The sequence below is a fragment of the Larimichthys crocea genome, chromosome VIII, assembly GCF_000972845.2.
Source record: "Larimichthys crocea isolate SSNF chromosome VIII, L_crocea_2.0, whole genome shotgun sequence".
Classification (NCBI taxonomy): Eukaryota; Metazoa; Chordata; class Actinopteri; family Sciaenidae; genus Larimichthys; species Larimichthys crocea.
This window is the reverse complement of record NC_040018.1, coordinates 3,867,717-3,881,914: the sequence shown is the minus strand read 5'-3', so window position 1 is coordinate 3,881,914 and position 14,198 is coordinate 3,867,717. Positions and strand designations below refer to the sequence as shown.

At 40.3% G+C, this 14,198-nt stretch overlaps 1 protein-coding gene across 3 annotated transcripts; it reads left to right on the top strand.

Annotated features, from left to right (window-relative positions):
• The first annotated feature begins 1,878 nt into the window (after positions 1-1,878).
• On the top strand, positions 1,879-12,812 carry LOC104922790 (RNA-binding protein with multiple splicing 2). Of its 3 annotated transcripts, none has more exons than XM_027281508.1 (9): positions 1,879-2,170; positions 2,343-2,622; positions 5,100-5,177; positions 6,403-6,441; positions 6,698-6,760; positions 7,726-7,876; positions 8,754-8,917; positions 10,613-10,685; positions 11,707-12,812. In XM_027281508.1, exons 1-8 carry the CDS (start codon positions 2,115-2,117, stop codon positions 10,676-10,678), a joined length of 897 nt encoding a protein of 298 aa, XP_027137309.1. In that variant the 5' UTR covers positions 1,879-2,114; the 3' UTR covers positions 10,679-10,685; positions 11,707-12,812. The 3 variants fall into 3 exon arrangements, with proteins under 3 accessions (XP_027137309.1, XP_027137310.1, XP_027137311.1); XM_027281509.1 differs by having other exon boundaries at positions 1,883-2,170; positions 8,754-8,902; XM_027281510.1 differs by having other exon boundaries at positions 1,887-2,170; positions 2,368-2,622.
• Positions 12,813-14,198: the final 1,386 nt, after the last annotated feature.

Genomic DNA, 14,198 nt, shown 5'->3' with positions numbered 1-14,198 from the left:
CACTCAGCAGCTTGGTCAATATTTTATAGGCAGCGTTAGAGTGTTACTAAAATGGCAAACAGAGCGTAATATATGTTGTTTCTTAACATCCTCAGAACTCAAGACTCAAACACAGGGTCAAATCTCTGCATATCTGCTGTATTCTGCAGACATGCATTGTACTTTCAACACAATCTGTAACGTGTTCAAAGCTGCCACATCAAACGGTAAAACCATAATCATCCAACCCAAGTATCAACATTAAAATAATATCACCATCATCGTCACCTATCTGACCTGCAGAACAGATAATAATAATAATAATAATAATGATATTTATAAAATTCAACCATGAGGAGTAGAGGATTTAAACGCCAACACACTGGCTCCTGCAAGGCCTTCAACATGCAAACAAATCAGACATAAAGATATATATTTTAAATTTAAGTATTTTAATAATTCCCACATTTGAGAAGATTTTACCTCATGAAATCATAAACTGGTCAAATCAGTCAAGTTGAGTTGCTGTTTCCTGTTAATCTGCCATAAATTGATTAATCAGTTGCTCTTTAAAATTGTCTTTTCTGATTAACAGTCCACATCGAAAGATTTCAGCTTTCAAATACAAAAAAGTAACAAATATGTTCATTTGATAAGCTGGTACCAGTCAATATTTGACATGCTTTTCTTGACTAAACAGTGCACTCATTCTCTGTCGATCGACTAACTGATTAATCGACTCTCATTTTATTGAATTCCTAATTTTATTTAACTGTTTAAACATGTAACCAATGCTTTCATCTACAAGATATGACACAATAACACATCTTGTTTCTCTGTCTCGTCTGTCACTGAAGCTTCGCCCTAATACCTCCTCCCTTTGTCTCCGCAGGTTTGTCTTGTGTATATGTTTACCACATGGATCCAGTGTGTAGAGAAACAGAGTGAAAACACAGAAGAAGCTTCACTATTTTTAGATCAAATCACTGACCAAAGTACAAGCGAGAATACGGCCGTCCCCTCGGCCGCCCACCCTCCTCCGCCTCCTCCTCCTCGCCCTGCAGGCCTGATTGTGTTCCTATACAAAGTCAGGAAACTGTCTGCCCTTTGAGAGCTGCCTTGTTGTGAGGAAACGCACTGCATGCTGGGCTCACGTCCAGGGCCGAGCCTCAAACACACACACACACAACACACGGGCCCATTTCTCCACCCACGCCACTCTTACATCAGCCTGGGTCCAAATGATTAAAACACACACACAGGCATGATTTATTATTGATATCAATGATTTACATTCGTGATCACACAAATCACAGTCACATCAAATAATTATATGTTCTTTGGAGCTCTCCATCATCCATCTGTGTGTGTGTGTGTGTGTGATGGTTACATCACAGTTGGTCAATTATCAGGACAAAACTCATCTCAAACAAATTCTGACAGCTGTACAAGATGTTAAACTACTTAATATATCAGAAAAACACAAAAAAGGTCAAGAATAATTCAGCCTTAATATAAATAAATAGAATAACCCTTTAAATCTTTGTTGCTTTTTGATGTAAGGAGTATTTAATTGCTGTGAAATGTGCTTCAGAAAAAAAGAATCCCTTTAAAATAGCTCCAAATGTTTAGTTTTGTTTATTAAAGATGGACTAAAATTACAAAATAAAGCAAAATAGATAAATATGCATTAATTAAATGTGTTTCCAGGATAAAATCAAGCTTTAAGAAAGACAAAAAGTGACACTGAAGCAACTTAAAACCAAAAAGTATTGGAAATGTGTTGCTTGTTTGCGTTTTTGTACATTTATTTTGAAGGAGAAGGAAATTACAGGTATACACACACATTAAAAAAAATGAACATAAACTCATAATATTTTTTTATTCTAGGCTAATATAGGTGATATAGGTTTGGGGGTCATTTACCATTGGCTCTCCGGGTCCCATAGAAACGGTGATGTAGCGGCGGAGGGGCCGGGTCTTCCTGCAACAGCTGAGGCGGATCTGCAGCTTGATTACGGCTCACAGCGGACTCCAACATAATTGATGACCTAATTGAAAAACGGGAGGAGGAGGATGAGTGAGAGAGAGGTGGGCGGGGGTCTCACTCACGGACAGGAGGAGAGAGAGGTCCAATGAGAAAAGTTTACTTGTTCTTCCTCCGCACAATCCCACAGCTGAGGGCATTGATGTGAGCGCAGAGGCTTTCTGTTTTTTACGCGCACTTCTTTCCCCCTCCCCATCTTTCACCCTCACACACACGGAGCACCAAAAAAAAAATCCACCTTCTCACCTTTAGTTAGTCTGTTGTTTCTTTTTCTTTTTCCCTTTTCCTCCCTTTTATGAATGATTCTGTCTCGCAGTACTTCTTCTTCTGCCACTTCTAAGATATCCTCGGATACCTCGCCGCCGCCGCCGTCGTCGTCTTCGTCTGCACGACCTCACCTCGGCACATCTTCTCTCCTCAAGTTCAAACGGCACCAGGACTTTCACAGCAGCTTCAGGCGCACTTGGGGGAAATATCACTCGACGAAGAAAGACTTGATAGTTTGTGCAGCAGCTGAAGAAGCCGCTCGGACCACCGTCAACATGAGTCTCAAAGCTGACGCAGAACCGAATAACAACGTCTCCATCGAAGAGGAGGTGAGTTTGGAGAAAGTTAAGATTTATTTATTTTAGACCCGGTACATGTTCAGTGACATATCCGGCCCCAAAACTTACTTTTATAAGCTGTCTGCAAATATGTGTTTGGTGAAACTCCTCCAGCTTATTTGAACTCTCCTGAAGTCCAGACGCACTTTTTTTTTTTTTTCTAAGGAAACGAGGAAGGCGCGTTTTAAAGGGGCGAAACCATTTCCAATTGCAGTATCAAAAATGAGGCGGATAAGTTCAGGAAAACCTTGAAAAATGTTATTTAAACATGCATTTATTTATTCCCGAAGTGTCTCATTTTCTACATTGTAAAACATGAAGCAGCAAGGTGTGGAGTAATTACATAAATTAACCATCAAAACGCACCAATTAAGCTGATAACTGCGTGTTTATCATTTTTATTACACTCAGTTGTAATTCATGTCTTTGTGAGCTGTACTGCAGAAATGGTCATAAGACTTCATGTTGGGTTCAAATATAGGCTAAATAAATCAGTAATTTAATCCCCAAATTAAAATTCAAGTTAAAAAAAAATGCGTAAAATCTGTTTGAAATTAAAAGTCCTATAAATTAAATATCTAGTGCTTCTCAATTTCCTCAGCATCCACACATTATTGTCATGACTTAAAATGTTTGCGTTCAAGGTGCCAAACAAAATAAGATGCGTCATTGAAAACGCTGCAGGTTTCTCTATAATCTTCCCATTTTAGATTCACGGAGAGGCTCCAGGCTCCACACATAAAATAAATGTCACATAATGTGTATTTGCAATTTGTCTTAAAACCAATTAACTTAAATTTGTTGAATTGGCTCCTAAATCTTGTTACGGCTGTCACTCTTTGGTTCTGTGTGGCCAGCTACATTTCCTCTGTAATGACTCCTTATGGAGACACACTGAGGGGAGCGCTGGGCCTTTTGTTGGTCCTCCTTTTGTTCCCATTATCTTACAACAAAGCCACAGGAGGCCACTTGAGCTTTTCTTAGCCTAATTTGATCTTGTCTTTTTTTCTTCTCCCTGTAATTAAGGCCAAAGATTAAGCAAATAGGCCTAAAAAGGAGCCAGAAAGTCTGTTAAATCAAGACAATGTCTAGAAATGTACAAATAAAACTGATGCGTTCCAGCTTTTTTTTTTTCTTTTTTTTTTGTATGCCTGGACGTCACCACACTGACAGCTGAAACGCTCAGTCAACGAGAAGCCGGTGGACAAATTAAAACATCTCCATTGAGTTTGTGTCCAGCTGGGCCGGCCTTGAATATCTGTACGTGCTGACTTGTAAAGGGCTGAGAATTGCTGCTGTGCGGCACCTGAAAAATGCTCGAGGGCCAGCAGGGTTGGGGCCGTGGGTCAGAGGAAGGAAATGGTGTCACGCTGTGCACTGTTGTCCAGTGCTGTTCGTCTTGCAGCCCCATTGTACTGAAGGGCCTCCCCACCGGCTGGGAACTAATGGGCCTCGCACTGCACAATTTATTTCCCCCGGCCACATCTGAGCAATACACAACTTCAGTTCTCAAGGTCTGGTGAGGGCAGGTCCAGGGGTCCTTGAAGAGGATCCAGGGGTCCATAACAGGATGGAGACATCTTTATGTTTACAGTTTAGCATGTTGGAGCAGTGACAGGATGAAATTTATGGTTCAGATCTGATCATGAGACGGGCATTAAACCAGCCTCTTCAGGTGGTCGTCTGTTTGGCTCTTGAGCGTTACAGGTCAGGACTCAGCCAAGGGGTCGTGAGATGGTTGAAACTTCTTGAAATTTCTGCTCCACAAAATTAAAATTTTTTAGACTTCTGATCTTTGCTTCATTACTTACTGGAAAATATATCATCTTTTCAGGCCTCTAAATTGGTCAAATAAAACAATCTTGGAGGGAGTTATCAGTCTTTGCTTGAATTTGTCATCATGTGTAAACGTGCTGATATAGGGGTCGCAAGAAGACATGGTTTATTTTTGTCAGTGTCTTTAAAGGGTGAAATCTCCAGCAATGCTTGTAGTCTACAGAACATACTCAGTGTGCTGAATGTTTTTCAGCTTTTTGGCTTCAGAGTCAAGAAGGTTAGGAACACCTGACCAATGAGACAGTGGACTCCAGGCCTTTTTTTTTATTTTATTTTTTCATAGGTTAATTCCCATCCATCTCAAACCACGCAGTACTACGTCGTCTTTCTTTTTATCTCAGCATGTAGAAATAAACCCCCTTTTCTAAAGTTATTCCGTCTCTCACATCCCACGACTTGATGCCCATAAACATACAGTTTTATGGAAAGTTCCACTAAATCCATATGTGTGCCGTATATTAAGGAGGAATGAGAGATGTCAGGATCACGGCCAAGCATTTAAAATATATATTTGTGCAGCTCTCCCGTGTGTTTTTATCCCTGCATGCTGCGCTCTTTAGAGAACGAGGACAAAACACTAAATATTAGTATTAGCAAGTTTGTATTATTTTTTTTTTTTTGTTTGTTTGCAGGTACGAACACTGTTTGTCAGTGGCCTACCGGTCGATATCAAACCTCGGGAACTTTACCTCCTCTTCAGACCTTTTAAGGTAAGTTATAACCTTTTATCGAGAGGTATATTTGAGGCACATACGTGAGAAAGATTTGATTTCTCACCTTTTTGAGAGAATAAAGCAAAAGGAAAAAGTGGATTTATAAAATGATTATCTGCACAAAGACCCTTTTTTAAAAAGAGTTAGTGTTGCAGATTTCCCTTGTCATGATGCAGTAATATTCCTGCCTGTAGCGTTTGATGCTTCAGCTCACACGGTACAAAGTTTATTTTTGTTAAATCAACCCCCCCCTCCTTTAATCAAAGTCCAGATATTTGCATATATGGAAATGAGGCCACATCATTGTTTGTCCACTGCTCTGTTTTTTTGGACTGGACTCCACTTCCATAAACACCCCTCCCACCCGTGTCCTAACTAACCAAATTGGAGGTGGTATCCCTCGCACATGGATGATCTTGTGGAATGTGTAAATGAGTAGCCCTCGCAATTGGCCAAGCAACCCTCTCTGTGACCCAGCTCGCCCACCGCGTAGGGAAAATGTTTATTTCCTCTCGTCACGTATCAGAGATTGAGAAACCACTGAATTGTTTTGATTTCATAAGTCACTGTAACACTTTCTTTTTGCTTCTGCAGTAGGCAAACGGTAGTGTGAGGGGGTGGGGGGAAATGAGGTTAAATCTGAGGGGGAACATTGAGGTTTGAAGATATATTCAGGATTTTTAATATCGTCTGTATTCTGCCTTCTGTTTTTCTACGCTCTAAATTACTGAAGCTAAATCTGGTTTGGATTGTTAAAGATTTATCACAGCCAGTGAAAGTTGTTTAATTTTCCATGGCTGTAAATCAGGATCAGGAGAGATCCCATCTATCAATACTCTGGTCAGGCAGAATTCCCCCTTCATTTCTCAGGAATTTGCTCATGCTTTAACCAATACTTGTGCTGTTTTTAACTGGTATAAAACCAGTAGCTTTATTGGGAGATCATACTTAAACTAGTGCAAAAAAGAGCCTTTACATGGTTCATAATGTGCTCAACCCTTTTAAACTATTATTTTTACCTTTTTGAGGGTGATATTAGCTTTTTATCTGTATTTGTTGGAAATGTGCATGTTTTCTCCTCATTTTTAGCGTCTGTGATGGCCGGGCTCAAAGTGGGAAGGTGCACACAAGCAGGTTACTCTTGCTGTAGCATGAACTGTTCATGCCTGACTTCCTGCATGTGACTCCTGGGTGGATAATTGGCTATCTTTCTTCCCCGCAGGGTTATGAAGGGTCACTGATTAAGTTAACATCAAAACAGGTGAGATGCCTCCCATCAGTGGAAGAGCTGCTTTAATGCTACACTTAAAGATACTAAACAAACGGCTAGAGCAGTGTTTGCTCACAAAGATTTAATGACACTGGATTTTCTGCCACAGCATGAATATTCTGACATTGAGATACCTCAATAATAAATGTGATATTTGATTTAAAACTGCAGGTTATTGCATGTTAGGCTGCTCCTCCATTTAGAGGTCGGTTGTCACAGTGTGTTTCTTCCCTTTTTTACCTTCCAGCCTGTCGGGTTTGTAACCTTTGACAGTCGGTCTGGAGCTGAAGCTGCGAAAAATGCACTAAATGTAAGCATTGCTTTTTTTGTTTATGTCCCCTTGAGCCTGTTTCTGTTCGATTATCCCCTTTTTTTATGTTCTGTACTTCATAGATTTGTTCTAACCTTTTGCTTAAACCTAGAAGAAATGATTGGGACTTTCTCGTTAAACATTTCTCAAAGCCAACCCATTTTGTCTTTTATAATTCAATGGCAGGGCCATTTTTGGAAAGAGACCAGAATCCTATAGCCTTACGGTAGTTTACTTTGACCTTGATACACATCCCTTAGTCTGGTATAGCTTTCCTTATTTTGCATATCACTGCTTTACTGTAATACTTGTTCTCTTAGCCACATGTTGTAGTGTTATTTGGACACATCTTCAGTAGTGTAACCTCTTATTTTGTCACCCAGTAGCCCACATTGGCAGTATCTAACACTTCTCTCTCATAGCTTAGCCTTCCTTATGAGCATCACCTCTTAGACACACCAGCAGTTCACACACACACAGACACACACATACACCAAAATACTACTCACCTGCATGTGGGCACAACGCTTAGGGCACAAGAACACAAGCAGGGTTAAACCACTTAAAAGGATTTACACTCAAAGTCTCGCCATCGGCCCTTTTCCTCGTCTCCTTCTCCTCCTCCTGGCTCGTGTGACCGGGGTGACCTCCTCCTCCAGTCGCCTGTGCTCTTGATTTTGTCATGAGGAAAAAGAGATGCAACCATGTTGAAATATTTCAGGAGTGTATCCTTCAGTTTTTTAGCTTTTTAGTTCAGATGGTGAAGGGTGTATTTTAATATCCGGCAGGAGGACTGAACAGCGTTTGGCTCAAAGGACGCTTGAAGGATGCATCCTGAATATTGAAGCATGGCTTTTAGGAAAGGAGGCCATGTGAGACTACTGAGCTACAGCCCCCTCAAACTCAGCCCACTACCCTTACGATACTATGTCCCCCTTCCTCCCCTCCTCCGTCTCTTCCCTCAGGGTATCCGTTTTGACCCCGAAAGTCCCCAGACCCTGCGCTTAGAGTTTGCTAAAGCCAACACGAAGATGGCAAAGAGTAAGCTGATGGCCACACCGAACCCCACAAATATCCACCCTGCTCTAGGAGCACACTTCATTGCACGGGACCCATGTAAGTTGTACGGCTGCACCACTCTAGGCTCTCTCATCCACTCTCACTTTGGCGTTGCCAGAAACTCGACTGCCCTAATTTTTTATTTTTTATTTTTAAAACATGATGTTGTGGCATTAAAGACAAATGGGCAGGGGTTGTTTAAAAAAAAAAAAAAGTATCTAACAAATTAAGGACTAACTCACCTCCACATGCATGTGTCATCTCGACTCTTTAAGACAACCGCTTTGCTTCTGTCCAGCTGGGATATTTCCACTCTCACAGGCCTTTACTCAGCAGTTGTGTCTCTGCTCTCTCTGCCTAAACACCTGCTGGATTTGTTAGTTTTGATGACAGGTGATGGTTGACAAGTGTTAAGCAGCATTCAGACCAGATTTCACCAGGCGAGGAAACGGCATGGGTAGGGTTGTAAACAAACCGAGGGAGCCGAAACAGTTAATTTTATCTAATTTTACTGTCTTTTTAAAATGTCTGTCCTTGCAGGCCTTGCTGTTGTTCTCTGCTACATGTACTTGCAGTTATAAAAGAATATAATGAATATATCCTAATTTAGAGGTCTCCAAATTAACTGAACAACACTTATCCAATCAGATTGAACTCTAACTGCGTCTTTAGGGTTGTAATTTAGTTGTTTTTAGTGACCAAACAAGCTTTATCTACAATAAGATTCTTCAATAAGTCATAAACCTCAAAGCCACATTAAGACGACATAAGCCGTAACAAAATCTCTTTGCAGCATGTTTTGATCACACATTTTCTTCTTTAAAGTTTTTTTTCTTTTTTGGGCCTCTGATTTGCTTATGATGCAAAGCCCGTATGTTCAAGGGTAGGTGAGTCAGCCTTTTTTTGTCTTCCTTCGACCTTGTACTTCCCCCAGATGATCTGACAGGGGCAGCACTGATCCCAGCATCTCCCGATGCCTGGACACCTTACCCCCTGTACACCACGGAGCTGACCCCAGGCCTCCCTCACGCAGCCTTCACTTACCCAGCGGCCGCTGCCGCTGCTGCAGCCCTCCACGCCCAGGTGAGGGACCAACCGGTGTGTGTTTCTCTTATCTTATTTTCTAGCACACTCTGACAACACAGGGAACCTTTTTATAAGACACATGAACCCAGATTAAATGCACGATTTGTGAACAAGTCGCAGTGTGCAGGTGTCTTTGCTCAGTTTGCCCACCACAGCTACAAAAAGTTTATTCTTAAAGGGGGAAAGTGTAGATGATTAATGATGCACCACTGTTCCAAAAAAGCAGTTTAAGACTGAAACAATCCCAGTGGTCCTCTGTGGTATTACAATAACAGCACAAAAACCTGAAGCCAACCCAGATATCAAGTCTTCAAGTTGCTGGCAGCACAACTTGTACCCAGCCTTGATATTACAGAACAACGGGGTGAATGGAAGTCAAAACCACAAGTTACATTGTATGTTGCATCAGTGGAAGTGATGTCCAATCTCTGTAGTCTAACATTACAACACACGTATCTTTATGTGCTCTTTGTGGTTGTCATCTGGCATCCCATTTTCTTGTGGAGGTTAATCTTTCCCTTAATAGAGCTCCGTGTGTCTCTGTCCTGTCAGTATGGTGCAGGATAAAAGTTGCTCTTGCTGATAAAATACTAATGTTTTCGTCTGCAGCGTAAACTCATTTCAGAGGCTCAAGGTGGAGTTTGAGCTCAACTAAGACTTTGTAAGTTTGCATTTAGACTGCAGCTGCACATCGCTGACCGTGTTTCTGATCAGTTTCAAACATTTTATTTCTGGATCTAGTTTGCAAATTAATTTTAAACATTGTAACATCGTGCCCTGTGAAGATTTTGATGGGACATATGGGTGTACAAGTGTTTACATTGTAGGCTAATAGTCTGAATGCTACAGCACCAGTGCAGTGGGCAGGGCTTTGGTAACAATAGCAATGGAAAATATTTCTCTTGTTGGGTCATTTAAAGTTCATTGTGATCCAACTTCCTCCTGCATTGTAAGAGCAGAGGGGAGTGCTACAGTGCAAAGTAGGCAGCTATTACATGGGCCACTCTGTCGGGCACAAGAGGCAGAGGAATGTGAGGTATTTGCCTGGAGAAATTGTCCGACCTGATGGCCTTCTCTTGGAGGTGCCAACTTACTGTCCACGATCCTGTTGGAACATAAGCTGACTGTAGCCACACAAAGGGGGGTAAAGGTCTATTTAATTGCAGTGTGATGAAAGATCCCTAAAATGCTCTGACTTCTCATCCCCACTGACTCTCAGCCTTGTTAGTTTTGACTGTGTGTGACGCAGAAATGTAATGTCAAGAAATGTGTTGATAACCTCCCGAGTGTCTTATCTCAGGCACTGCAGTCCGTCCTGTTTTTTTTTTTTTTTAAATTCGATGTGAAGAAATGCGAGGCCACCACTGGTTTTTCTTTTTTTAAAGTCACAGGTGTGGAAAAGGTAGAGGCATACCAGCTCTTACCCTGTGGAAATGTTTAACACATGGAGAGCTTCAACTCTCCACATTTCCATGCCATGTTAATTACTCGGACTATTGTCCTCAATGAGCAGCTACGTGACCCACATTCCCATGGCTTCAGTGACCGAGGCTTAAAGGGACAGTGCTCCTAAATCTGTTTGTTTTTTTATTATTTTTTTTATCAAAAGTAAATTTCAAAGTGTGTTAATTGATTGCATAATTGAGCTTTGAAGGACTGAAGCCTGGTTTTGGCTTGCTGTACATGACTATGTTTGTGTTTCTTTAGATGCGCTGGTACCCTACTCCCTCTGAGACTTCCCAGCCTGGATGGAAGTCCCGGCAGTTTTGTTAGATATTTAGTGAGTAACCTTTGGTCCAACAGTGTTTTTCTGGATTTGCCAACCCCCACCCACTATCTTCAAACTGCTAACCTGCCTAATGACACTAATATGTTTGACTGAAACCCCCCAAAAATTCTGTATCATCTGTTTGTCAACAAATCCCATGAAAATATCAAAACCAGTAGAGTTTTAGTCCATCGCTCGATACTTTCCAACTTCCCCAAGTGTGGCACTCAGCCCCTAACCCATTTATTCCTACTAAAGACTAAAAGATACACTAAATATACACTTATGTTAAATTATGACCTAGAACAGGTGGTTTCTGTAGGTTTTTATCAAATTGTGCGTTTGTTAGAGATGCAGATGAATATTCATTTGGTGGTTAAGTGTTTTTACAACAGGACAGTGTATGTGGGACTGTGCAAAGTGAATATATTGCCCATGTGCAGGGTAATGAAGGAACATAATAAACATAACTTAAACAACTTAAGAGTTTCTGAGCTCCATGGTACAGAGGAATACACTGCAAGCTTTTGGATACATGTCAGTAGGAACAATTGGCTGGTTTTGGTATTTTCATGACAGAGTATTATGACTTCTTATTCCTCTGTGACAGACTTCTGCTGTTCAACTAAAAACACATCTTTGTATTACACTGTTGTCTTGGGTGACATGTTTATGCTGAAGCTGGGCACTGTAGACTGAGTCAGTTCCACATTAACCATCTTCCTGCCATGAAATACTTTTAAAAGCGACACCAAATGTGTATTATTAATCCACGGGTGAAATTAGTCCCCAACAAATGCTCTCTGTTTGTGACCTTTTTTTTAAAAAATTATTTGCATCTTCAATAGGAAGATTTGGCTTGGCGCTGAGAGCCGCTGACCAGCTGGGGAAGTCACAGTATCATGAGATAGGCCAACATGTGTTTTGTTTTTCTAATCATTTCATGGTTTTTGATAGTAAGAGGACTTCACTTTTTAAAAAAAAAAATTATTGCCGTGTTTGGACTAACTCCTGTTTTCCTTGTTTCCTTCAGGCCTCTGGAAACCACACCTTTGTCCAGCTGAAGTGAGGTTTGCCAAGATCTTCATTTAATTTAATCAGGTTTATTTAATGGACAAATGTGCATTACTATAAACAAACAGTATTTATATCTCCTCCCGATTGTCTCTTGGGGGGAGTGAGTTGAAACCATCTTGCTGTCGACAATCTGAGCTTATCTTTGGCAACTATTGCGGTACCATCTTAGCACTTAAAAAAAAAAAAAAAAAAAGAACCCCCTCATGCGAAAGCCCAGTCAAACTCCGTGGATCATGCTTGCTGAGGGGAGGAAATTGATGAAATGAAGTAACTGTTGTTAAGCTAGTCCTTCCAGGGTTACTGCTGCTCCTGGGAGGTTTAGAAGCGTTAAGAGTCATTGCATGTTAGTCTTTTTGGCATGAATTTAGAACGCAGAGTTCTGTGTATCCTAATTTTTTTTTAGTGTTTGTGTTGCCTCTTTACCTTGGCCTAGACAGCGAAATGTTTTGTTTTCCTGTAGAACCTTGGTCTTACCTCCTGTGAAAGCTAGGCTGTTGTGCAAATGGCTTATCTCGCATGGACCTTGTGAATGCATCCCTACGTTCTTCGACAACTCCAGTCCCTATGATCATATCAATGTCTGTCATTATTTGAGCAAAGGAAAGTACAAATTTTTTGTACTTTTTTGCGTAATGTATATTTATGCATTTTTGTGCAACTAAATAATGAACCTGTATAAGTTTGATGTTTAGTCGTCTCTTGTGTTTTTGGTGTTACTTTTTGATCCTATAATCCTGTTGATGTAGTTTTAAAGAGGAAAAAAGTGCAATTTGTTTAAAGGGGAAGTGGGTATCTGTCAAAAAAAAATGGTATTCTGAAGGTGGCTTGTGCCATTCTGCTAAAATGAGATTGCTGTAAAAACGATCTTTCAGAATGTGAAACTGGACTACAAACGTAGAGGGTTGCTTTTTTTGGGGGGTGGGTGGGGGCATTTTGAAATGGGAAGCAGGATTAGAGCGATGGAGAAATTTAGTTTGTGGTTTAGAACATGTTTGTCTTTGTATCTGCTGTGCATAAGATGTAAAAAATATTCCCATCTTATGAATAAAAGAAGTGAATGCATCCGTGTTTGGACATCTGTCATTTCATCGCTGCGGCCAGTCAAACCTAACAAACGCAAACTTGAAGAACTCTGTGGACATCAGATGTTGACATCAATAATTCATGCCAACTTTTCATTTGTAATGCACCATTGCATTAGTGTCTCTTTGCATCATGCGCGGAGCTGACCTCCACGCTCTGCCCTCGTAAGCTGGGAAGATGCTCTGCTCAACCAACCGTGACGGCTCGAGGGACTCCTAAGTGACTGTTCTCTATACAACCAGCTGCTTAATTGTACGGGTGGTTAACTGTAAACATTTGAACATATTGTGCCAATTGAGTTATGGTATATACAGGACGGTGACAACATTTGATCCAATACCAAATGACAGTTTGATCTGTATGGCATTTTCATACTTAAATCTTTGCATCAGTGTCCACTGAGTGAAGTTAAAGCTTTAAAATCATGTTATGTATAATATATTTGATTTGTATCTTTCTAGTTTAAGCATTCAATCGAATATCAGGATGGGAGAGCAAAGGCTAGTGCAGAAACATCAATGGCTGATTAAATTATCAAGAAACACTGTCAAACATTTGTTTGAATTTGTGCGTTTCTGCTTTATATCTGAGTATATTTGGGTTTTTAATTGTTGGTCCAACAAGACATTTAAAAACATCACCCTGACAAACTGGATTTTTTTTTTTTTTTTTTTACTTTTTCTGGACATTTTCAAACCTAAACTATTAGAAAAATAACACAGACGTCTATAATCAGCTTAAGTGGACTAATGTGTCAATGGAAGTTGACTAAGTCTAATACAGAGGTGATCATTTTAATGTTGAGAGTTTAAAAACCAAATAACAGTTTAGAAGAAGCAAATGTTTCTCAGTAATCAGCCTCTTGCCCTTCATGGAGAAATGGGTCATTTAACATGACTATCTTAGAATATTTGGATTGACATGAAATCAATATAGAGTGTGAAGATGGATTTTTTTTTTTCTGCTGTTTTCATCTGCAGATACAAGCTGCAAGCCAGGATCAGAAAAACCAAAACGTGTACTATCCCTTCTGTTACTGAGAGTATTCTAATATATTTTGTTCTCTTGTTAATGGCCTTTAAAAAGATATACCGTATGTCATGTTATGTGTAAAAGACAGTTTCAGTATACGTAACATATCAAGGATCCACATTTTCCTGCAAAATGAACACACACTTCTGTATTTCATTTCTGCATTTCTCTGTTTCTGTCATTTCTATAAGAAAACATCTAAATGGACGAATCACTCCATCTCTTAGGAACAGGAGAACTTCTTCTACAAAGGACCGCTGTGCACGCTGCAATAAAACCTTCCATATTATTGTATATTTTATTGCATTGTTACAATGAAAATACAGGTTTGAT